Genomic DNA, 26287 nt, shown 5'->3' with positions numbered 1-26287 from the left:
CGAAACTGCGCGCCGCATCTTAAATTCGAGCGAATACTTCTATCGAGAGAGAGAGAGAGAGAGAGAAAGAGAGAGAGGGAGAAGCAGTGCTGGAACATTGACTTTCTAAGTGTAGCTGCATCCCATTAAAACAATGTTCGTCGGTGTCATCGTATTCGTCATTGTTCCAAAGTGGAATACAACGCGAAATAACACGCGATTCTACGCGTAACTTACCCGTGAGGATAATTGCCCGCTTGATCTCCTATTTTCTGCACTGACTCTTTATCCGACTGAGAATAAGAAATTTTCCATCCGACAAACTAAAGTCGCTAATTACGACCCCACCAAGTTCGTTTTATTCTTTTCTTCTTCTCTCTGTTCGTCTCTTGCAGCTGACTTAAGGAAATATTTGTATTTGAAGGGATGAGAAATCGTTTTTTCTTATCGCATGCTCCAAAGCTGTGTTTCGTACCTTGAAACTATGTTCCTAAATTTGTACATTGAACTCGCCGAAATGATATGATCGCCAGGATTTCAAGTTATTGGTACGTACAACGAATCTGCAAATCTTTGTCCGAACCGAGCAATCTGTATAAAACGATAAACGATCGAAGCAAGTTTTCCGATCGAGTAATATACGAACCTTTCAGAAGCGGAAACTGGTCAACTCCTCTGTATATTAAATTTCTTAATTTCATTACACGAACGCTCGATCGATATTCAAGTTTCAAGAAACAAATTACTTACCGACGAATTATTTAGATGACACAAGTAATGGTATAGTGTAAGGTAAATTTCAGAAACACGTAGTTTAAAGCGAGAAGCTGCGGCGTAAACACGACGTCTTAAAAACTGGTTTTAACCCTAAAGACCGCGGCTCGTTTAAGAATGTCACGATTTTATTAAACGCCGCCGTGTCGAACGAAAGACAACTTGTCCGATCGCGGCCTGGCCGCCTGTTTGTAACGTCCATTGCTTCTACGTACTTACTTTTCAATTTATGCGATTGATCAATGTGACTTCTGAAACGCTTGATTGCTACGCACGATACGTTTTCTCGAGAGTGGGGTAAAAATCGGTCTGTTTGATTTGATAAAAGCTTGCAAGCGTAGTTTGTAGACGGACGTGAAGGGTCCGTGGCAATTGGCGATCGTTGGTGATCGTTGGTGATCGTCGGGACACGTGGCAAAGCACGCGAACGACGGAATGCGAACCGTTGGATGTGGCCAGTAGCGACAAAGACGTCTTGAACTCTATCTCGACGACATTCCACTGCGAGAATCGCTTACTGATTGTCTACTGTGTCGAGAGGCGATGAGTTGGATCGCGCGAGCTTTATTTCGCCAGATTATGAACGAAAAGGCCGTGTATACGATGGATGCGTATTCGGGCGAGCTAACCGGTCTGGCGAATGAAACATCCGAAGATTGCAATGCGTAAGCTCGTAAAAATCTGTTATACCGTAATTCAAAAAAAAGTATTCGAACATCCTTCGAAACTCTTTGCGTATATATGGTGCAAAAGATCTTGAAATCGCATTAGCACCGCAACGGGACACGAGTATCCTGACCATATTGGTAAAATTTGAAACGGATCTGAAAATGTGTTCGAGGGCAGATTGATAAGCTTCCGCAATGACGATGACGAAACAAATAAAGCAACATACAGCGGTGATTTCGGTAATTTCTCAATCTGCCCTCGTACGAGATACTTGTTGGAAATAGGTTAAATGTTAGGTATATCGATTTAAATGCGATATTATTTTCTGTTAATTCGTTCTGATAATTGTCGAGAGAACTGGCGCCGCACAATTTACTGGACAGTGTTTTATGCGTTAATAATCTCTAGAATCGATGCTCCTTGCGTCACATTTATCTTACATTTCATTAATCTGTCAACCGAGCAAACTCATCGCTAGGATTACGAATCTGTCTGGTACGTTAACTCCGATTTGATTAATAGGTCAACTCTGCCACGTGAATTTTATGTACTTTGCCCTGACAGTTGCAATGGACTTAAATATACCGTACCGTAACGTTTCATTTCTGCAAAATATTACACTCGGCCATTTTTTCCCGACGATGCGATCCAAGTCGTTGCTGAAAATTGTTTAGTCCATAAAATTCATCTCGTCTTAATCGTTCTAATGAATTTAAAGATGACGCGATGACCACCATGACGATCGAAGCGTGTGTTAAAACACACATTATCTGGCGTCTGTGAAAACCACTATATACAGCTCGGATACTTTTCATCGCAGCATCTGTTCATAAAGCTCCATCAGCGCTCAACAATCGGAGCGATCTCTTTGTCAGGGTGAGGCGATTGCATTTCTCACGATTTCCCGCGATAATTTCGAGAATTGTAATCAATCGGGCTCGACCTCGCGGTCGACTGACGTATTAAACTCGTCTCGAGCGAACCGGGATGCTGATCGTTGACTGGCACCAATCGGGTCGGGTTCACGCTAGTCTCTTGGTTGGCCTCGGGAGCCTCCGCGGCCGGTTTAACGCGGAGAAACATCGCCGAGGAATTCAGATGACGCGTGATTCACTACTTCTTCTAACCCTTTCACTCGGCACGTTGCTTTGGCACATAGAACGTAGCGCAACTTTCGGCGACAAAGCCAGGCAACTTCTTTTTCTTAATTTTTCTCCGCGTTGTAATGTCCTCATCCTCTGTTGCATCCGCAGTAATATCTCGCTCCGTGCATACAATGGCTACCAAAAATATTTGCGCATACCCTTACTTTCAAACGAAGCGTTTTCTTTACTCTCGTCATTTCTCGAAACTATTTTCGTCAAGAGGAATTCTAACGAGTCACGCGTAACACATATAACAAACGCAACCGTCATAGCTATTTCACGCTGAAATAGAGTTCCGGCTACACAAGAGGCCAGATTCGTCTCGTGCCACAGCAAAAATGTAAGACAATATTTTAAACCCTAACAAGCGATTGCCATTCCACGTGCCACCAATTGTTACGCTCTATTTTAATTATATTTGTCAATTTAATAACTTTAATCGTTAATACGTTCTATTAGAATTCCACTTTTTTAACCAGAAATAAGATATACCTAAAACGAGTATGTACTTCGTGTTTTGGATTTGAAGTGACCGTCCGTTTATGACCTGGACAGCGCATCTGCGCTTTTTTGGGGGGAAAATCCGAATTTCCTACCTTCCAAGTAAACTTTACGATGCGGACCTCATCAAGAGGCTATTTAACACCCTAAGGGCTCCTTGGGTCCGCTCTAAAATACACATCTGGTATCAATGTGCTCCATCAGAGAATATGTGCCCACGAGGGTACACAATTACAAGACTGGAAGGAATAGATTTTCCTCCCAGAAAAAACATGGTAAGAAGGAAAGACCAGGGACGGAGAGTTAGTAAATAAGGACCAAGCGAAGCTTCTTGAGAATTCTTACAACGATCTTCGTCAGAGCGTCATACTGTTCGTGTTACTAAACAGTGCAACTAAATTAACTAAACATAATATTATTCTGCATCTTAACTTGCTGGCGATTCTCTTGGTGTATATTAAAGAGTGAAAATAAATAAACTAAACGCACTGCTACTCCGCATCTTTAATTCACCTCCACCTTGAGCATTAATCTCGTTTATGGTACGCGATATCAACCGATCAGTTGCAACCCGACTGATGGCCAATTAGTCGAGAATTCGCAACACTTCGATTTCTGATATTCGCAGCAACGTTCACATTCACCGAAAAGTGAACGAACTTTCTGACCCATCGATCCAGCCGTGGCAACAAATTTAACGAAACCCACCGATGAGATTATTCGTTGCGCAAACGAACTAACCCTCTCCGATTTTTCCTCGATACTCTATCAACTAATTAATTCGCTTCAGCGTAGGCTGGATTTTTCGCTTGGAAATATCGGCGAGTCTGCTCGTGGAAACGGATCGAAGTCGTTCGAACTGTTGGAATAATTTGTTTTTAATTCGATCGGTGGCTGTGGGGTCCAGAAAATATCAGAGTTCGATACAAGAAGGGGGGATGAGCACGATTGTTCGTTGAACCGATCCCCTTTAAAGCTATTTTCACGCTGATGCATCTGGCCCGTGTAACTGCGTACGGATAAAGCTATACGATCCCACAGACCAGCGTGTTCCGTTTGCTCCGCGTATGTGTCAAGATAATCCACCCTCCGCTGACTCTCTGACTCCCCCTCGTCACAGATTCACGTCTATCTCTACAGGTTTCGCATCTTCTTGTCCGCTAAGTTAACTCTTTTTGTATCCAATTCGCGTGTCCGAAGAGACATTAATTTTCGCTCATCCGCCCACATCGAGGTATTAAATGGTCTTTCAGGTTGGAGGTGGAGGGGTCCGTCGGTTTCCGTGTTTACTTTAGAAACAAGGTATTAGGCTAGGAATTAGCCTTGGCAGAATGAAATCACCGTACATTACAGCAAGAATATACAGGGTTTTTCATTGTTAACAGATTCTATGATCGGCGGAGCTAAGCGTCGGCATATTCTACGATTGAAAGTAAGGGAAGAAAGTTATGTAAGCATAGATTCGTAAACGCTTTATCGAGTAGTTGGTAGAAAAGTACGAAAATTATAAATCACTGGTTTCCTATTTGATTCCATGTGACGACGATATCAATTTTGTACTTAGGAGAACGAACGACTCTACGAACAAGAATTTCAGTAAACATAGCCGATCGATCGAGAATTCAGTCGTTTATAACTTTGGTATTTTTGTTGTAACTTTCGGTAACAAGGCATTTCTGACTCCTGTGTTAATACAACGCTTGTTCGTTTTTCTTATTTTTAATTGTAAAATATGCTCATACCGTTTGGCGGTGTAAAAATGAAGCAGCCTGTATAATAAACGTCTGCAGGACAGCTACGCTTACATTCGTGTAACAACCGAGGGTTAACAGGATTTCGTGCGACAGAATCATCTATCTTTCTCTCTCACTTTGTCCACCTTTCGGCCGCTCTTTTGTCTCTCTGTATCCTTACTGTGGTGGCTCTTTGTCCGGCTACTCGTTCTTTTCGTTTGCATCGTCGGAAGTACATACTTAACAGCGTTCGTGCGCTGTAATTTCGGCGAATCTGTGAAAATAAACGAGTCTCCCTTCGCGACCGAGATTTGTCTGGCATTTAGAATTTGCAAGATTGTTCCATAAAGTGTACATACGACACGAGACCCGCCCAACTTGACACACTTCGTTTCTCGTTCGCTACATCTTGACTTTTGTGTGAGATCACAACGCCAAGAATAATCAACCGACTACTTACGCAGAACGAGATACACATACGCCAGGAAGAAAGGGAATACCGCGAGTTTAGGAAACATTAGCAGCTTCAAACTCGTGTAGCTTTTGCAGAGCATTTTGAAGCATTCGAGGGTGTTGATGACACATTCGTAAAACGAAAAGGAAGAAGGACGTATGTAGTTGGCTACAAAAGTATTCAAGTTGGCTATTTAGAACTTAGAACGAGAGTTATACTATGTACCAGGAAAGTTAAACTAAGATCTTAGAATAATTAAACAATTTTGACTGCCGCTATGATATTCGAAACCCACGTGTTTCTCCTCTTCCAGTTATTTTTCCGTGCGTATTCAAAAAAGAGTACAGTGTGATTTATAATCGTAGATTGCTTTAAGCTCGTTTTTCTAATCGATGTCGACTTTTCCCAGCGAATGATACTTGCTTCAATTATTGGCAGATAAACCGATATAATATCCTAACAATTTCGAAAGTAATTTAATATCGAGGCGTTGGTATATTTTATGGAAAATTATGAAACCGTAATTATAAGATTATACGAAATTATAAATAAATTTATTATCTTATTCTACAATGATGAAGATAAAATAGATTGAGAATACTCAGGTGGCCGGATACATTTATGGCCAACTGTAATTCCAAGAAGTCTGACACTACTAGAGAGCAAAGAAATCGACGAGCCTAGTGAACGAAGCGATTATAAATAGTATTACTAATATTACAAACGATAATTACGGAATGTAGGAGTGCAATCCATGAAAGAAATTGACATTTTCTGACCCATGAACCCAATGAGGGTGTGACACAAGGGTGGAGAGAAAAGTATAACGGCAATCACAGCGCGTCAAACGATGTACGCGCATCCTATACTGCGTACCTACTTAGGCTACGTCATCTATTTCAGTTATTTCTTATACCGTTTCCTATTTCGTGGAAAGTTATTTTATCCTCAAGTATTTTGCAATTCATCTTGTAGAATTACGCATCACGTTTTTACTGGCTCACATTTACTATTGCGAAATAAAATCATTTGTCACTAAACGAGTAAATGCAACGTACTTAGTTACAATGTGTAATAACGCGTTATTATTAGATTCTGCGATTCTGATCAGATTCCCAATTACAAAATTAAATACACTTGTTAGAGGTTTCACGTTGATAATTAAAAGATGAGTAAATAAATAAAAGACAGATATATCGATCGATGGCGTTTAATTGATACGACGTTAATCGATTCTCGAAATATACGTGAAAAATAAAACGAAGAAATGAAACGTCAATCGAAGGTAATTAATTAATCAAACGTGTTTGGAAACTCTGGTCAAATCGGGCCAACCAGGGAAAGAAATTCCGAGGATCGAATAACGGACCTTTCGAACGCGTCCTCAAAAGGAGCGAACGTTTCAAACTGACCGATGCTCCTCTGCTTTTCAGGTATCGAATCGCTGATGCAATTGGCCATCGGTAATACCTTGCTCGAGGGGAATATACGAGAAATACAAATGCTGTTGGTGGAAGGGGTACAGCAAGGTACGTAACAGCATTAGTTAAGGTTACGAGAATTGAAACGGCAATTTCGAGTAGTTTCGAGAATTGAAAGAGCATATTCGAGACATATAGGGAGAGACAAAGAGCTTGAGATTTCATTCAGGCTGTAATTTGAATTTAGAATTGGTTGCTCGTTTATAGAATTAGGATATCCGATAATTTCGAAATTTCATTGTCGTTGTAACAGTATACGGCTGCCGTGATTGTATTGGTAAAATTTGGCACCGATCTGAAAAAGATATTTAATGCAAACAGCTTAAACATGTAATAAGCGTTAAAGATAGTTTCACTAAATATAATGTATAATTGAGTATTTAAATACTATTCTGCAAGAATATCGTTTATATATTCCACAACCATACAACGATGAAACATGTGCGCGAAATAAAAATGTACGATATCATAAGGCAAATTTCTAAAAATTTTAAAAAATCAAGTTAACCGTTTCAAAATATTTTATTCCATTTGAAAAAATCATCCACTAAATCGTGCCACGAAGCATTAAGTACCAAGTACCGAAGATTAATATAAATCAAATGGAACTTGCTCGATCGAGATTAATACTTCAATTTTCGAGCTTGTTAATATCTACTCCACAAAGTATACCAAAATAGCGTGCTCTTTAACAAGACGCACCAATCTGCCTCGAGACAAGCCGCTAAAAGCTTCGGTCGATCGAAACCAAACCGTATGGATCTTTGGAAGATTGGAATCTTCCTTAAAAACAATTACATGTATATCAAATATGGGACAAGAGCAAAGAAAAGAAAGAGAGGGAAAGATAAAGAGAAAAGGTGAAATCGTAACGGACAAGGATAAAAGGCGTATAGTTTCGTCGCATGGCAGCCGGTGAATTCGCGGTAAATGGTATCCTGTTCCGTGTCCGTATCGCCGTGCTAGAATACTCAATTTCCGGCGGAAGCGTCGGGGGAATTAACGCGGCGTGCCGAGTTTTGTATAATCGCGTTTTAATTTGATTGTCTTGAAGCGCGCCGCGTGCTTCCTGCGCACGCTTGCCAATTAGTATCTCAAGTTGTTACACTGTTCGAGTGTCTTCGATCTTGCGAACGTTTCGCACAATGTTGCCAATGATATATTTAAGCATGGCTGGAAAGTTGGTTAATGGGATGGCAGGAAGATAAGGGACACGGGAAGCTGAAGTAAGACGACGAAGTTGATCCCACGGACTTTCGGTCATTTTCGGACTAATTATATTTATCTAACGTTAACCGCAAAATACGAAGCGAGTCCTGTTGGTGTACGTGATTTCTCGATTCCATTTGCATTACAAATTCTGTTTGTTTGTTAAAATGTGAGAAAAATCAAAGTACGAAATCTCGATAACAGCATCGACGGGAAACGATGGAAATAACTGAAATATAGGTTAATTGACGGATGAACTAAAATAATAATATGCTTGTCAATGCGTGTCAACGAAATCCTCTTACAGCAGACGGCAATTCTGCATTCTGATTTTATTGAAAGTTTGCCAGTTCGTTATCTCGATTCAACTCCGAAATAAAAATAGAAATTGCATGTCCTAATTAGCAAAAAAAAAATTAATAAATAACATCATAAAATTTGTGCATCTGTAAATTCTATAAATTGTACTATATTTTTGTATCTTTTAATTTTCGACAAACGTATAAACATCCGTAGTCTACCTATAAAAAAAAAAGTAAAAAGTTAAATATTAAAGGAAAATTTGCATTCTCCGATAAAAGTAGGTAGAAAGCCAGTGTCCTAATACTTATTTATGCAGTTAGCAAAGTAAAAGGCCGATTTACGAGATACGGAGAGGATATTAGAGATGTGACTACCGTTTCGCACAGTGTGCTCTATTTTAACATTTTGCCACACAAGATACGTCGGTTACATTATAAACCAGTCACTAGCAGTCACTAGCAATGCTTCCATCAGCCAACTTTCCACCTACGATGTGAATACAAGACTATATGTATACGTTGAATTATGAGGCACGCGTGGCGAGAACAAATACAATTTAACGGGCGAAGGGTTGGAAGGAAGCGAAGAAAGCGAAGAAATGATCGGGTCACCGACCTGTGGTCGATTAAACGAGCCATCGAGAAAGAACGGAGGTAAAACTGTAGCGACGTGTCACGAGTCGATCGAAGGGAATAAACTCTCGTATCGAGAGGGAAAGTGCGAGCCGACGTCGCGTCGCGACGCGGCTGCTCACGAAAGGTGTCAATTAGATAACCGCCGATCGTGGCTCCATTCGCGCGTAACCAATTTCGGTCAGGATGACCTGTAAACGACAGTAATCACGCCAGCGTCTTCGACATTTTCTTTCCCGAATATCGAGCAATGTCGTATAACACGTTCCTCTGTAACGACTATTCATTTCTATAACGATAAGCTAACGAGAAAATTACAACAATGCTCGTAAAACATAACGAACGTAATAAATGTTTGGAGAAAATTGGCTTTGAATGTGCTCGGTGAAGCGTTAATACGATACACGTGATACGTGAAATTATGGAACTTACAAATTCGACTTTTTTTAACACGAGATCTCGAGACAAACGATTTTAATCTACTTTTTAAACGAACCTAGTAATTACTATGTGAGGATCGTAAAACGAAATGTCTGCGTTTCAACGCTCATTCGAAACGATTTCCTGCAGATATTCTAGTTTAGATGCCGCATTGTAATATATCGAAGAAGTCTGCGTCTGAAGAATTTGTTGCATATCCCAAGAAACTGTTGCATGCCACGTCGGACACGCAGGTGGTCCAAGTAAATGGTCCAACGATATAGCCAAGTCGTAAAATTAATGGAGGAAAGTACAAATGTTTCAAGTCTTGGAACAACCATTTAAATCTCGATGACCGCCTCCGTATCTCATACGAACCTTGTGTCTTGCACACATCAATCGTGTCCGTACGAAATACATACATTTTGTGGTAGATTTCGATGCAATCGTCTATAGTTACACGATACGTACAATGTCATACTTTTAACACTTTGACGGCCACTGTCGCGTAAACGTGATTTCGCTCTGCTATCTGTTATCGGCCATCATCACGTTTACGTGACTTTTTGTTTTCATTTAATCAACGCTTACGCGTGAAACAAATGATTCCTATATTTGACAGCGTTCTATCAAAATGAAACGATTTACAAATGCACCGAATAGATCGACAATTTTTAAATCTAACGGCGATAAATAAATAAATAAATTCATACGACGCATAAGAGTACAAAATAAATTAAGATAATATGACGAAGATTCGATAACGATATTCTCAAAAAGTGTATCATAATTATCCAATAATAGATTGAGTGAAAAGTGCCAGCGGTTGGCAACAAGATCTACGCTGAAACGTACGTACGGTCGTCAATGTGTTAACGGCAGTATCTTGTATCTCTCTATCTATTCCGTTTCTCTATATTCCACGCAACGTTTTTGATCGACGATTTGATCCCTTTCCCTTCGAAACCATTTTCCGAATAAAATGATCTGTTGGAAACAAGGAGTCTCTCTATCGTACGCATACGTAAGTCGTATTTATAAATCCTAAATAGATGCCAAGCATATTTGCTTCATATTTTAATTAAGCGGTAATATAAAGTACCGTTAGGTCGTAAAACTAATATAAATTATCGTATCATAAATGGTACCGATTGATGCCTATTTCCTTATCTCAGCAGAATCTTTTAGATTAATCTGTACCGCTACGTCTTTGAAGAAATCTATATTTATAAGTAATGTTCATACTTCCGTGAAATGGCAACTGCCGTTAATAAATTAAAAAAAAATATAACGTAAATTACTCGAATTCCTTACTTTCATCGTTAATTGCAGTTGACGTATGTATCAGTGTTATTTTACGTCGATCGTTCGTATTTTACGTTATATCGATCGTAAAAGATATTTATATTTAGAATAGAACGAGTTGTTCGAGCAATTTTCAACAAATTGAAAAGTTTCTCATTTTCTTCTAACGTATCTTCCGCGCTAATAGTCGTCATATCCGAAGCAAGGGCGATGGAAAACGTAAAAATCCGTGACGTCAACAGGTGCATCTTTAGAACGTAGAAATAATCATGGAGACGATCGTGCGAGTCTCCACGATTATCTCCGGGGATATTTGCATAATTCCACCGTTCGAGACGAACAAGCGTCTCTTGGCTGGCCGTTTCGTTTCATTTTAGCCCTACTTGAAACAAATTGGCGGTGAAATATGGGCTGCCGCGTCACGACGATTCGTCTTTACGACTTTCCGCGTTTCGTCGCGATTTTCTGCCCCTGCCTCTCTCTCTCTCTCTCTCTCTCTCTCTCTCTCTCTCTCTCTCTCTCTCTCTCTCACTGTTTTACGTTCCTTCGTATACACGAGCCTTCTCTTCCTCTTATCTGGCTCTCGCGTGACGAATTTTGAAAGTGCATTATCAACGCGCGGGAATGGGGTCGACACCGCCGATGGGCTCACCAATTGCAGGCTACGTTACCAAGATATTATCCGGTAAAGTTATGCGGCTCTGTAAGGAAAGGTCAGTTGCTGGCGAGAAGTTAAGCACGTTCGTAGACGGTGAACGAGAAGTGCAACTTCGATCCATTTAAAAAACGCGCCGTGCAATCTTATTCTGCTCGGATTCTGATTTTGTACAGCTACCGAGCTGTACGTAGTACGGTAACTACTTGCTGATCTTCCTCGGTTGTTTGATCGATACAAGTAGATAGAAATAGAAATTTTAATTGGGAAATTCCTTATTAAAGCGAATAATTATGTTTTCCTAATGCTGAACCTTGCAGTACCGTTACGTTTAATCGACTACGAAAACGTGTAACACGGCGCGATCTTGTTCTGATCGAATCTAGATCCTATACTGGATGAAAGAAAAGTTACTTTCGGATTTCCTCAAATTTCGTACAAACAGATAGAGACGCTGATATCAATTAGAAAATTCATTGTACGATCCTGCGAATAATTTCGATCTTCCGGCAAAACCATGAAAAATTGCATGTATTACTCTTCGCGAAAATGTAAATCCTCATTTGTCGATCGTTTCCTCGCTGATCCAAATTAACGGTCGCATTTTATGTGAGTCCTAATATGAATAAACGTGTACATATTATTTCTATAATTCTAACTTTAAATAGAGAAAAGACACGTTATGAAGCTTATTGTCTTCGTTGACGTTGATACATTTTAAGCGATGGGTAGAGACCGAGGTACATAGACAGATAAGATTCGTAAGCCTTGGGAGTGGAAATCGCGCCGAACGTATAAGCCGTGTATAATACACGGTCGAGAGGCGAACAACCACGAAATGCAAATTGCCTGAGCAATTTACATGCCAGCCCTACGATGAGTACTTCGGAGATAACATTCTGTTTAACCAACCGATACGTTCCTGTTTCTTCGTTGAACAAATTCAGTTGGCCGATGTCCGTTAGATACCAAGAAGTACACGGGAAAAAGTGTACGGGAAACAGTAGCGTTAGCAAGACAACACGAAATGAACTTCGTGAGCAACAATATAGCGACGAAATCTCGTTTTCTTTCTGTTTCTTTTGGTTGCCTCTCTGCGAGACGATGTCGAGCGTAGCGGATAAACGCGATAGAAATGGTTGGGCGATTAATGGAAAAACGAGAAGGGAAGCGAGACCGAGGCTGACCGCGTTTAAACTGTGTTTTTCGTTCGAACGAAGCAAAAAGGAAGGCCGAGAAGGAGAAAGAATAAAGACCAAGGTTCGCAGTCAAGTTTGCAAGGTGTTTCGAGTCGGAGTTGCGGTCAAAGTTCAACCGCGACTCGGCAAGAATGTAACCATTTGAGGGCACCTGGAAGCGAGTTCGCGTGCACTGAAATTGTGTATGCATAATAGCGGATTTCTAAGAACCAAGCCATAGCACGTAGACAAATTAATGCAGATTTGCATGACTTTTTTTAAAAAGTTAAATACCTCGGAAACAACTTCACGCCGGCTTTAACCAGTTCGCGCTGATTCGAGCGAGCCGCGAGGGAGAAGTACGATCCGTAATTATCACCTGTCGTTTCTGGTGACAACTTATTGCATTCAAATCGGGATATTTTTCCTCTTTCTTAATATTCGAAATTATTGCGTTTCTCGTAACTATAAAATCATCGTAAAATATATAAATATAAGTAAATAAAAGAAAAGTAAGCAGGTAAAATCGAACAGGTAAATTTTTACGTAACATAAACTTGAACAATTTTATATTAAATTTACGATGTTGGAATTCGTCATCGTGTGATTCAATTTGCCAGCTTCCATTCATTTGTTCGTGTTTCGCTTGCGAAATAGATAAAAACGTTTCTTTACGAGCCACGTGTAAATATGTAGATGCGTGTCGACGCATCGGAGCCGAACGACGTCGGTAACCGATGCAGCTTCCTTCTCACCTGCTTTCCTTGCTCGCTAATTCGACCAGACGGAGAGAGGAAGGAAGGCGTCGGGTTAAATATTTCCAGCCCATTTACTCCCCTGACATTCAATTCACTGTGCTGTCTGTAGCCGATGTTCCGCGTGATTCGCCCGAATTACGTCTGTGACACGGTCCTCTCGCATTCGCCAGAGGAATTCACATGAACGAAATGTTTTTTTTTTTTCTTCGCATATTTAAAACTGAGATCGGCTATCAGAAAGCGTATTTCGATCGTATCGGTCAACGAAATTTCCGAAAGTTTTCACGTAATCCGAACAAATCTCGATCATACAAACACATCTTTCGATCTGTCTGATTAGAAAGGCTGTGACACGTTAACCATTTCACGGCTGATACTGCATGTAGGAGAGACCGGGGCAAGTTGATATATTTTTCAGCTTTTGATTTCTGCAATTTTTGTTTCAATCAATAGTCCGAAAAAATCATGCTAAAATATAACGTGTAATGCTATGTATATAGGAATCAATAAGGTCGTTTTGTCTATCTTGCAAATATTTGCACATCGATTCAGTGACAATGAGCCTTCCTTTACCGCGACACGAGCTTTGTCAAAAACACCTTGCGATATTTCATCGTGTTTTGTTCTGTTGATGTAATTTCAGGTCATTTTCAAGGAATCGAATTTAAAAAAGAAAAGAAAAATATGTAGTCGCGGTATAGAAATGCCTCAAAGCAGGCGTATCAATGTACCCTATTATGTACCAATGTAATTTATAATATACAGTTCTACATAGCGTAGTTCCAGGCAAATAGAAAAGACAACACGAATATTTATTGCTATGGAAACGAAAACGATTGAATACCGACCATCAAAGCCTAACGTATGTGCATGTACAAATATACACCTTAGCATAAGAAACACTTGATTAATGAGTTTCAGATACCCAAATATAATCGAGTTACATAACGAGCTACAACCTACCCTGGTCTACTACTTCACAAAGTATCACGTATCTACTTAGTTGATAAACATATTTATTCTTGACAAAATCGATTTCAAATCTTGCAGTCAAAGTCTAAAACAAATTCGATTCGGCAAAGATTAATGTTGAAACTTGTATTGCATACGGTCAATAATTGGCACGTTCTTATCAGTGACTTATTTATTCTATTCGTTGAAGCAATCGATATTTATTACCACGCAGGAGTTTGAGGTATGTATTTTGAGATTTTAAGATATTCACGAAAAGAAAGAAACGAGAAAGGCAAAATAAAATGAGAAATAATTTTATACTATTTGTTTGCTTTTAGTAGGTTTATTAGAATTTGTCCTCGTTATAATATTGTATCTTTTGTTTTTGCAAACAGCGACGTTTCATATTTAATTTATGGACCGCGAAACGATTTTACGGATTATAAAACTTTCCAATTGAAATTATTAATCTATTTAATTCATGAAATTATTTAATACATTGTAATACTTTGTTTGTTCTCGTTGAATAATTGGAATTTCCCTCGAGATGTCGAAACATTGAAAATACCTATAAAATAATCATAACCGAACCCTTTCCTCCGTTATATATTAATTTAAAATTATATAAAAGCTCAAACATGCTTGTTCGCGTTTCTCTCGTTAAAAAAATTCAAGTTCCCTCATTAAATAAGGTAACCTAAATTTTTGAGCCATGACCATATACTAATGATACTGTGAGATAAAGTCTGCTCACTTTGCATTTTACGTATATATGTATGGTGTTGCAGGTTTTCTCGATTAAAGTTTGGCAGAATATTCTATGGAAATAAATAAGAGAAAAGAGAAATGTTATATACGGACACACACACCGTTTGAAACTTTATTAAAAAGTTATAATAAAATGAAATATCTGAATGGAAAACATCATATATAGTATGTATATTGATACACGGAAAATAGTCAACGTCAAACATTTAAATACAAAAAGAGAAACAGAGTATTACATTAATATTCAATTTTATAATATGTATCGTACCAATTATGTATGGTAGCATATTGTAAAATGTATCAGATATTTTATACATTTTAATATTTTTAGATTAATTATGAATTGTGTTTATCGCGTTAATGAAAAGAATCGCCTTCCGTCCGTGCATTACATTAACGATCGTAAAATATAACGTCATTATTGTATTATATAAAAGTGTTACAAATTGCAAAAATAAATACCCAAAATAAATATCCTTCATCCAAGAAACAATTTCGCTGAAGAAAAGATTTATCATTTTTGACGTTTCAGGTCGAATATATGCGAGCGTTATTCACTTATACATATACGAGCGTAATAAACCTGGAACGAATATTCCCTCCATTACAACATCACGCGTTGAAACGAACCGCTTTGAAGTAGAGATTTTACGAAAATGCGAACGAATCGATTCTGTATAATGATTAAGTTGCGCAAACGTATATTATTTCTGTAATATTATGAAACGGTCGATAATACCGGCCAGTATCGTTCCTCTGATAAATTAAAGATATGAATTAATGATATCAAAGATATTAATGCTGGGATGATGTAACTCTTGGGAAACAGTGCGAATTGTTTCAAAAGGACGAGCCCTTTTGTTGAATCTGGCCGAGGAACACGATTCTCACTTTACAAAGAGTCGAAGCAACTTTCCAACACAAAAGTAATTTATTCTGATTTAAAGTCTACCGTGAGTCTATAGAGAAAAGGGAAATTAATCTCGTCGAAAATGAAAAAGGTTTTACTTTTGTGCGATGAAATACCAAAGCACCATGACGTACAGTTAACCCACGCTCTTCGTCTCTTCTTTCACATTTTTTCCACCATCGCCAATGAAGATATTCAGTCAATCGTGCGTCAGAAAATTTACTTGCAAGCCATCCTCTATCATCTCATAAAAGGGCAAATTTCAAATTCAATATGTTCTCCGCGTCAAAACTATCTCTTCGTTTGATTCTCAGACTAAACATACATTTTTCTCGCCCTTTTCGACATTGCAAAAATATCGAATGTGTAATTATCATGTGTGATTGCAATTGCTAAGATCGATACGTAGAATTTGTTACTATTGTGCGAAATAACTGGTTAAAACTATAGTAACTTGTGACCTGGAACATGTAAGATTTCACTAATAATATTGAGCAATATGCGTATATTTTATAATACATTTCATCTTCGATAATAATACAAAGGGGTCCAAATATTTATGGGCAGCAAGTTAATTACACCAGCTTCTTGTCGCAAAAATGCAAAGTAGGTCGAAAATCTGTCCATTACGAAGCATTTAGTGACTTCAGTGGTGTCTACTATTAATCCCTATCTTCCGCTTGACAATTCACTCCGTCTGATGACTTATTAACCCGATTCGAAGTAACGATTGGGAAAGACCAGTTCTCGAGTCGTTGAAATACTTTGTTCGAGCAACAGGAAGAGGAGTATCGATCGACGAGGTGAAAAACGCGGAATGTGATAACCCGATATACATTCCCGTGCATGCGTATTAAGACACTTGCTGATTTTATAGGAAACGTGACAACGAATCGAAAATAATAAAGAAATGATTAATCGAGCAGAATTTTATATTCGCGCTTTATGTTTGCAATCCAACATGCATATCGTAAATATAGTAAATCGTACTAATAATCTGTCGACAGCATCACAGTTTTCTAAACTGTCTTATCAAAGAAATTGAATGCGAATTCTGAGACTCCAAGAAATCTATCGAGAATCTAAATCTGCATTGTAAAATCATCTGTAGCATTCGTGCAGCCAGATAATAAGAAATATGATAAAGACGCGACAGGTGTATATAGACAAAAGATGAATTAATTTTTGTTGTATCACATTGACAGCAGTATTATTGTAACATCGAATATGTGGATGCTTTATCCGAATTGAATTCAAAAGTAACATAACAGCTAAGCTTAAATTCGTTACTTTTTTTCCGGTGTTAAATTTTCAAGCGGTTTAAATTTGTTTTCTTTCTTTTATTATCGACTAACGTGAAAGTTTAAAAATCATCAAAAATACACTTGTCGTATTACTGCCGTGTGATCTTTAAATGTCATAATACTTATGAACGGTTATGTACCTACATGTATGATGGCTTGATCATCGACGACGCGGAAAAATCAACGAACCTGATATCCGAGCTGCAATTTGGTCGGCAATTAATTAATATTTGCATTCGCGCGGACGTTCGGTTGATGCGCGCACGCCGAATAGACGCGGTCAATATTTTCGAGCGGATTTACAAACAGCTGGGAGGCGAGGGTTTCTGCCTTCATAAAATACGGTCGTGCTGGCGATGCACTTGTACGACCGTACCCTCAGGTTTCACCGATGTTTCTTCGAACTTAGAAAAGCAAAGCAAAGTATCGTTGCTACTGCTTTCAATTGCTTTGATGGATGGGTATATCGAAAGCAGTTACAAACGAAAGTTGTCGAATAGTCTACGAAAAGGATGCAGATTGTTACGATAGTTAGAAGAGTTAAAGAATTTCTGGTCTAGAAAATAGCGATCTACAACTCGGAGACGCTGAGACAAATGTGTGATTATTCCGAGCGTCGTTTGCTTTCCTATACAGTATTCCTCGGATCATTATAACTGGCTTTCGAGCTGAGAAATTACAATAATCCGGGATAAGGAAAGTTGTCTGCATGTCCTCAAGCATATTGCCGTATTTATGAATATGAATATTCACCTTTATAGCTCACGGTTCCCTCGTTTAGCAGAGCTAATGAATTTTCTGTTTTCCGTTGTATAATATATTTGTGGTTATTACATTGGCGTATATAGATGGCATTTTTTCAATGAGAACGGGTTTCAACGCAATCTGATTTGGTCCGTTTCATGTTACAATTTTGCACAATCCTTTTACACCCGATGTTCCATATACATTGTGCTTTAAGAAGTTGTTATGCTAATGAACTAGACGATAAATATATTTGCGTTCGATAAAACTGATCTCGTATTTCAACGCGTTATATTTTCTCTACAAAATCGCCAGTAAAAAATGTTTTCATTATCGATAACTAATAAAAAGAAATTATTTGCTTCTGTATCCTTTCTCAAACGATAGAAAGAAATCAATTTTCAAAGGGTTAATATATACTGCATAGTCTAAATAATATAAAACAGTATTTGTATCGATTTTATGTAATTAGAACAATTCCTATCTATTCGTAATGTTATCATAAACGTACAACGTAGAACAAAAATGTTTCGTTCTCTTTTTCAATAACCAACCGCCAAATCCAACAATTGTAAACATTGAACGTAAGAAAATATAGTGATAAAACGGTGAAAATACGATTAATATAAAAATACATGGCAGAAGACGTTACGATGATCCAGGGAACACTGCATCACTCTACGTATATATTTTGATTGTTTACGGAGTGATCGATCTTCGCTACGTTATCGGACTAAAATAGGGTCGTTAAAGAAGCGAGAATGGGAAAAGCACTAAGTATGCATGCAAGTTTTATCGGTGTTCTTTTAAATCCTGTTTCATACTCCGATGTTCTGTTCATCGAAACGAATTAAGCGGAATTGCCAGCGATATTTCGCGCGTCGCATCGACCAACTGTAATATCATTAAGCCAACGTTAAAACTGTGCCAAATGTAATTAATGCGCAGCATGGATTCGAAATTCGATTACCGACTGTTTGTTGTCCCAGTTCATTATCAGTTTTCCGGTTGCCAAGCATTCCAGAGGGAGCAATCCGGAAAAAAACACCGATCGAAAGAGAGAGAAATCGTTCGTTAACATACACGTTTTCACTTCCTTGAAACTCATTTGAGAATTTTATACGATAGTAGCTATACTCGAGAGATACACCGGTTCAGGAAAGTATTTGAACAGTTAGCACAGGACACTTTTACGTCGATATGGCATGTTATACGAAACATTTTGAAATTTTATTAGCACTGTAATCAGACTGTCACGATTGTACTGATCGAATTTAAAACCAATCGAAAAATGTACCGTACGGAATGTAAAAACATACAAATGTACGAATCACGTATAATTGTAAACACGCACAAATTACAAGATATTTATCGCGCACATGTACCGAATAAACAAAATTAGCGTACGGTATGAATTTCAGAATATTCTGTATAACACATAATATGTTCATAAAAGCCGCCTACAAGAATTCGAGAACTTTCGTCAGCCTGTTCATTCGTTTTTCCTTAATTAACGTAAAATGATTCTGAGCTTTCCTTTTAATTCGATCGAATAATGAAATTGAATATTTTATAACCATCGTCTGATATGTTTGCACACGAGGGTCGAAAAAATGAGTTTCAGATGTTACAGGCAACGCATTAACCGAGCGTACTCCTCTTGCCATGTGCCGTCTCAAATGTCATCTCCCGAGCGACGAACGGTAGATACAGACGTAACTGATCGAACTCACCTCCCTCTTCTTTGGAGGAACCTCTTGACATTCCCTTTTGCAGGTTCGCGGAAGTGGAGGGCACGAGTACCAATAGGAACAAAATCGTCCAGGCTAACGCATGCTTCTGCCTGGTCCAGCGAAACGATCTCTCCGGCCTTAAACTCCACCGTACGACGCTGGAGACGTAGCTGGTCGAAGAAGCGTCAGACACCAACCTGTCGCGCTGTGATATCTTGGAGGAAATCATCGTGTGATTTACGTCACGATTCACCACTTGTCGTTGCCCGCGTCTTGTTATTCGATCGAAACGTCCTTCCGTGCTTTTCTCGTCTAGCGTGGAATAATCGCAGCTTCGTCCACGAAGACGCTCGCAGAGATCGCAAACGTTGCTTTGATTTTGGCGATTCGGCAAGAAGAGAGAAAGTGGCGGTCCGTCGTGTCCTGGTGTAGCACTGCTTGACCAACAGTGACAATGACGGAGGACACTGTTCGCATCTTCGCTAGTGTCAGTCAGACGGCAGGTGGTTTCGCAGATCCAGGTCGTGGTGGAAGAACAATCGTTGACAGGGTTAGCGTTGGTCGAGAGACGGGAGGAGGTCGTGGCGGCAACCTTCGCGAGAGTCACGGCGATCGTCGACTCCTCGGACGCCGCTACGCTACCACCGAGCCTGCGCGTGCACCACGTTAACGGCTCCATGTTTGGATTTCTCGCAGATGATGGGCAAAAAATTTTCTGGATAATCGTCACTTCGAAGACGGACCTTCGAAGAACAGGATTCGATATTCTTCTCTGCCGTCTTTCGCCTACACTGACTCAAACGGCTCTCTCTCTCTCGCTATCTTGTCGTTCATCTTCCTCGAACTCGATCCAGTCTTCTGCTTCTTCTTGAAGATTTCTCGATGAACGTGTTTCTTTTCTTTTTTTCTTACTCGAAGAAGAATCGAAGATGCGGTGGATGAAGATTCGAGGAAGATCGACGAGACTCAGGACCAATTGGAGATTCCTGCGATCGATGGTAGAAGAGACATCTCTCCTCGCGCTGTTGTACAGTTGTTCGGGCTCAATCCTGTATCGAGGATGAGCCGAATATCAGTCCCTTCCTATGAAGAAATAACATCGATGACTAGTTGGGTTGAATGGCGCCATCGATTTCGACTTCGATCCAAGTTGAGTTTAATGAATCAAACCACAGGACCTCGCCACTCGTCTCACAGTACACAGTCGATTTTCTCTCTCCTTTACGAGAACACTTTCAACCTCCGCTGCTTAACACTTCCGCCAACATATGCGAATCGTCTTCGCGTCCTGTTTCTCCGCCGATATTCCCATCAATTAATATCCTGCAATCAGAGAATTATAACGTATGAATTATACGACTGGTTACAGGTATCGATTAAATATCGTCTTTTGTGCACGCATTTTATCATATACGTTTGAATTCGCCCGATTTCCTCATAGAAGGCTCGATTGAATAAACAGCCGCTGGGCGATGATATTTAACCGGAACCCGATGTACTTGGCGGACAAGGTAAATACATATCAGGAAATAAATGTTCGCATGAATTTTATGTAGGAAAACGTCAATATTTAACCCGGAGGGCGGACGCGATTTAATCGGCCACCGTCTGGCTAACGCATGCCCTTCACTGCGCTCGTCCACCACGATGAAGAACTATTTACGAGCCAATTTTTCTCCGACCTCGCTACATTCAACGTATATGTATATGTAATCTGGTATAATTACGGTTTTTTGTAACGTGTTCATCGATCGACTCGAAAATTAACGTGGATTAAATTCGATGTTTTTTAAACCAGAGTATCTGCGAATGAAAAGGTTATTGTTTATCGGGCGATTTATTCGGCTATATTACGCAGAAAGTTATCGATCCTCAAAGTTCTAAAAGACTAATTAAATCTAGTATGGATTCCATGTCATTATCGCGTATTATTATTATTATTATTATTATTATTATTATTATTATTATTATTATTATTATTATTATTATTATTATTATTATTATTATTATTATTATTATTATTATTATTATTATTATTATTATTATTATTATTATTATTATTATTATTATTATTATTATTATTATTATTATTCACGAGTATAGCCCGATAATACATTTTACATTACGTTCATTGCTAGACACGGATATTTCTTATACGAATAGAATTAAAAAAATGAAACGGGAGATGCAGGATTAGCTGTGTTATTCGCTTGCGTAACGTAAATTTGAAGCTTACGCTTAAAAGAAATTGAAGAATCGAAACAAAAGTCCAGAATATCGACATAAAAGTTGGATAGCTTCGGATAATTCTATCCATGGGATGTCACTCACCATGTTAGTTAGTTTGTAAAGGTAACGTACCAGACAGAAGCCTTTTTCTTATGTGTCTAATGTGTCAATATTGTGTTCTTTATTTTGCAAGAAATTGTCAATTCATAGAACAACTACTACGCAATAAAATGATTGAAACTACCAAGGTATAGCTCCATTTTAGGTTTGTAATTATCTCGCAGAATACTTCCAAATCATTTGGTTATGCTTAAGCAAAATGAACTCTCCAATTCTCTTGAAATAATAAATAATAAATTGAAAATATGAAATAATAAATCAACATTATGGATATTTTTACGGATCTACCAATGTCAAATGTAAACTTATATCAAACGCAAAGCTTAAAACTTTACAAGAAACGAAGCACTTCGTTCCCAGCAGATCGTTTAAATTTTTATGATAAATTAAACAGTGACAATAGACTTATCGAAGACAAAGAGGGCTTCAACGTAAAATGTCTCGACTTTGACGCGGATGATTCTGAAGCTGTAATTGCCGAATAATACCTACTGTCAGAAACTATAGAAATTTAAAATAATATTAATTATACTACTCGTTATTGGATAAGCCATTGAAAAACTCTGTAAGAAAACGAAAAGAAATGAAATATACCTAATAGAAATAAAGCTACTCTTCCTTAAGAATAAAAATCTTCAAACTAAATTTATTCGATTTCGCATGATCGAGGTTTTTACGTAACATGGTCCAATTAAAAGTCGCTTGACTCTAACGGGAGATATTTTATTTCGACGGAGGTTAAAAGGGCACACCTCGCTAATAGTTTCTTCTTAATTTTCTTCGAATTTTTACATAGAGTATTGTGCCAGAGCAATTCATAAAGAGACAATCGAGGAATTGTTTGCTTCAGATAAGAAAATGTAGTTTCTTCAAATGTAGGTAATTCAAGTTTCTCGTATCATACGTGATATGCGGTACGAACAATGAGCATTTGATCGACAGTAAAGTTACAAGATCTTTTTCCATCCGGGAAAAATATCGTCTTAAAACGTTTCTTACATTTTTCTCGAAACCATGTCTTTTGGCATGGCCGTAACGAAATCCCCGAAACTATTGGGCTGGCAACTAAATATATTCCATGTCACACTCGACGTAATACGTATTCTCCCATTCGGCATAACGTATTGTACAATTTAGATGAATAACAGTACTTTCACATCTCAATTATTTGTGGAAATGTTTGACGTGGGAAATTGAACGTTTCAGATTTTAGCTTGGAAAAGCGTAAATGAAACGTGAAGGGTGCACGACGCGAAGCGAAGCTATTTCCACGACATAATTACGATCACTTTAGGAAACGACGGAGAAACGTTGTTCTTGGGTCCGTTCAACGTCGTGCTAGATTTTCTCGAGTCAACGTTTATCTTTTTAATCCGTTTCGTAAATAATTTCCACTGGTAGAACTTTAAGGGAGATGGATAGGGTAAAATTGAAAAATCCATCTCGTTGCTCTTGTTACAAAAGGCTTCCGCTATGAGACACGAAAAACGCGGATGCGTCAGGCGAGAAGATCGACGGATCCCGGAGGCTATAAATCCAATTAAAATTGGAAAGTTGTGCGGCTGTTGTAACTGTGGCAGCTCGCGGCCGATTTGAGGGCGCACAAAGCTCGTCCGCTCGGCGTGTGTCGGCGAGCAATATTCGCGAGGACGCGTAGGATAGAGCATCATCGTCCAGGAATGTTTGTTTGCGAAATTCGCCGCTGTGGAGCGGCCAAACGGTGCTTTTCATTACGCGAAGCCCTATACACAGGACCCTTTTCGTTGGACCGCCGCCCACAGCGTCGCTCTCAACGATGTCCAGGGTTTACGTTGCCCTAGCTGCCCTTTCACTTCGTCACGCCTCTTTCCACACTCTATCTATGCAACTAGTATCAGTCTTTTTTATTACTATGTTATTTTATTTACAGAGATTTACTTGTACTGTTTTAAAGATCAATGGTAGGTTTTTATTTACCAGATCCTATATTTCTTCCGTTATTTATTAAACTTCCACCTTCTATTTCTGTTGTTTTATGTCTATTACGAGGAACTTTAATAAATACAATTGCGAACGCACAATTTGTTTCGTAAATTAAGAACCTATAGATCTAGAACCTTTGTGTAGAATTCTGCATGGATTTGCCATACTAATTGCAAGAATATTAGTGGATCGTAAAAGCACATTGGTAAGAGTGATTTGATTCGAATCGAATTAGGGTTGGCATTTGTCGGTTTACTCAAATCAATGGAAAAATTGGAGCTGCCTTCTTGTTACAGCGATCCCTTCGTTTAGTAGACGTGACCATACGAGATTGAAGTAAATCTAATTCATTACTGTCAATCGGACACATATTCTCGCCAGCTCGGTACAGTACTTTTACTTTTACGACTGTTTCTAGCTTGAAATTCAACCGTCTGATTGGTCGGTACGAGGATCGTTAGTTTAGAAGCGGGACGCACTCTCGCTCAAAGTAGAATACTTAACGAGTTGGCTACTGAGCTAGCCACGTACTCTGTTCTAAGAATAGAGGAACATACTTCAATGAACACGTCATCCATCGTCATTCATCGCTACGAATTCAGGCCATCGAGTTTTGATAAAACTCATTCTCCGTTCGAACCGACCGTTTCGCGAGGCTTCTCCCTCTGGTGCTCCGTGCATCTTGAGTCGTCGCGAAAGCAACTAAAAGCAGCAACCGGCGAGACGTTTCTCCGTCCGACGCGTATGATATCTCGATGTCCACGCGCGCAGATACCCTCCCGTTCTACGCTTTATAACTGGAGAGGGACGATCTAATATTAGTTCCAGCGACCCGTGAAATCGTCACTCTGTTTTCACGATGTCGACCCTCTTGCAACTATAACGAAGAACGACTCTTTGACTTGTATTCGTTCGACTCTCGAGAAAGAGACCCGTAAATTAATAATCGAACCGGGTTCGTCTACCTCCTGATTCCAGACTCGTTTTGCTCGATCAAACGAAAGGAAAACACGGTTTGTCGATGACAAGAACGATAAACCTTTGTTTTGCTCTTCTGTACGATGGAACGGTCCGCGCGAGAGTTCTATGGCTAGTTTCACACAGGAATATGTGTACCACGATAAGCATTCAGTGTTTCTAGTCACGTTCTAAAAGTTCGTATGGATTCTATGAAGTGTCAGTCGTGAATTAGAGATAAACATGGAATTAGAGCGATGCGAGTATATCTCTCGTTTCAGTTTAAATTTAGTACAACATTTGATTCGAATTATGGGAAAAGAGATAAAGAAGAACCGGTAGAGGAACGTTATTGTACTTTAACTAAACTGGGGATATATAAATATATATGTGTATGTGTGCGAGTAAATTCATATTTTTACGTGTCTAATTAGAAAAGGGGGAACCTAAGTAGAAAATTGTTTAACCTATTAAATATTGTAGCAAGTAGTATTATTCGATATTTCACGTATATTTGTATGTTATGCGCATTTTGTATATTTTTACATCTTTGTATTTCCCACAAACTCATAAAAATCTGTCAGTCTAAATTATAACATGTAATATATAATAAAAAAAAATCAAACTATTTCAAGATGAAATTGCAGCAGATGTACGAATGCTTGTGGGCGGTAACGATTGATGTAGGTACATCTCTGTGTAGAACTAGCCTATCCGTAGAAACGGCACAGCTCATCCGCGAGCACCGCCGACTAACACGGTATTTTCTACTTTCCCGCGGACACGGACCGTGGCTTGGAATGTCCATTCAACAGTCGCGATTCTCACGATCTCGAATAATTGTTTACAGTCGATCATACGGAACGGACGATGGCAATGTCCTCTACCCGTAAATTAGATTGACGTGAAGTAAAAAACGACCGCAGCATGCATCCATCCAGCGAACAATATCATCGTTTACGAGAGTAGGAATCGCGTGAAATCAACGATGGTACGTAATCTCGCGTGTTTCTTGTCTGACTTCTTCGATGAAGACGTCATCGCGTGGCGCCAACCGTATAAATGACCGACGAACAAATCATCGGCGAGCAAATACTCTTGGCAGATACCTAATCGTAATTTATGACAAAGGGGTAAGAAATTCACACGGTAAGTAGCTTGAACAAATAAGACGACTGCATTATGGACGCGTGCTTGCAAAACACCGTTCTGGTTACCATGACACTCGGGTTAAGTAACGTGATTCGATTGAAGGTATATTTTTCTTGCTAACGAGCGATAATTGATTTATTGCGTATGAAGGGGTCAGCCGGGCCGTATACGCGGTAGCACGCGCCCTGGTACCGAGCGATCCGCTCCATTAAATCTCCGCTGCCCCGTCCTCTCCGCTCCCAATACGCTTCTTACCAC

General features: G+C 39.1%; 1 protein-coding gene and 1 long non-coding RNA gene across 3 annotated transcripts in view; one reads left to right on the top strand and one right to left on the bottom strand.

Annotated features, from left to right (window-relative positions):
- LOC117206492 overlaps positions 1–23871 on the top strand; it is a 122922-nt gene extending 99051 nt beyond the window's left edge. The window contains exons 2-3 of the long non-coding RNA XR_004487407.1: positions 6689–6784; positions 23165–23871. This is a non-coding gene — a long non-coding RNA (uncharacterized LOC117206492). The remainder of the gene's footprint in view (positions 1–6688; positions 6785–23164) is intronic.
- LOC117206482 (insulin-like peptide receptor) overlaps positions 1–26287 on the bottom strand; it is a 108092-nt gene that overhangs the window by 51333 nt on the left and 30472 nt on the right. For both annotated transcript variants that reach the window (XM_033445862.1, XM_033445861.1), the window contains exon 2: positions 19610–20932. In XM_033445862.1, the coding sequence (XP_033301753.1) occupies positions 19610–20288 (679 nt within the window). In that variant the 5' untranslated portion in view covers positions 20289–20932. The remainder of the gene's footprint in view (positions 1–19609; positions 20933–26287) is intronic.

Source organism: Bombus bifarius, unplaced genomic scaffold (assembly GCF_011952205.1).
Source record: "Bombus bifarius isolate JDL3187 unplaced genomic scaffold, Bbif_JDL3187 scf7180000008008, whole genome shotgun sequence".
In the NCBI taxonomy this organism is placed as follows: domain Eukaryota; kingdom Metazoa; phylum Arthropoda; class Insecta; order Hymenoptera; family Apidae; genus Bombus; species Bombus bifarius.
This window is presented reverse-complemented; position numbering and strand designations above follow the sequence as displayed.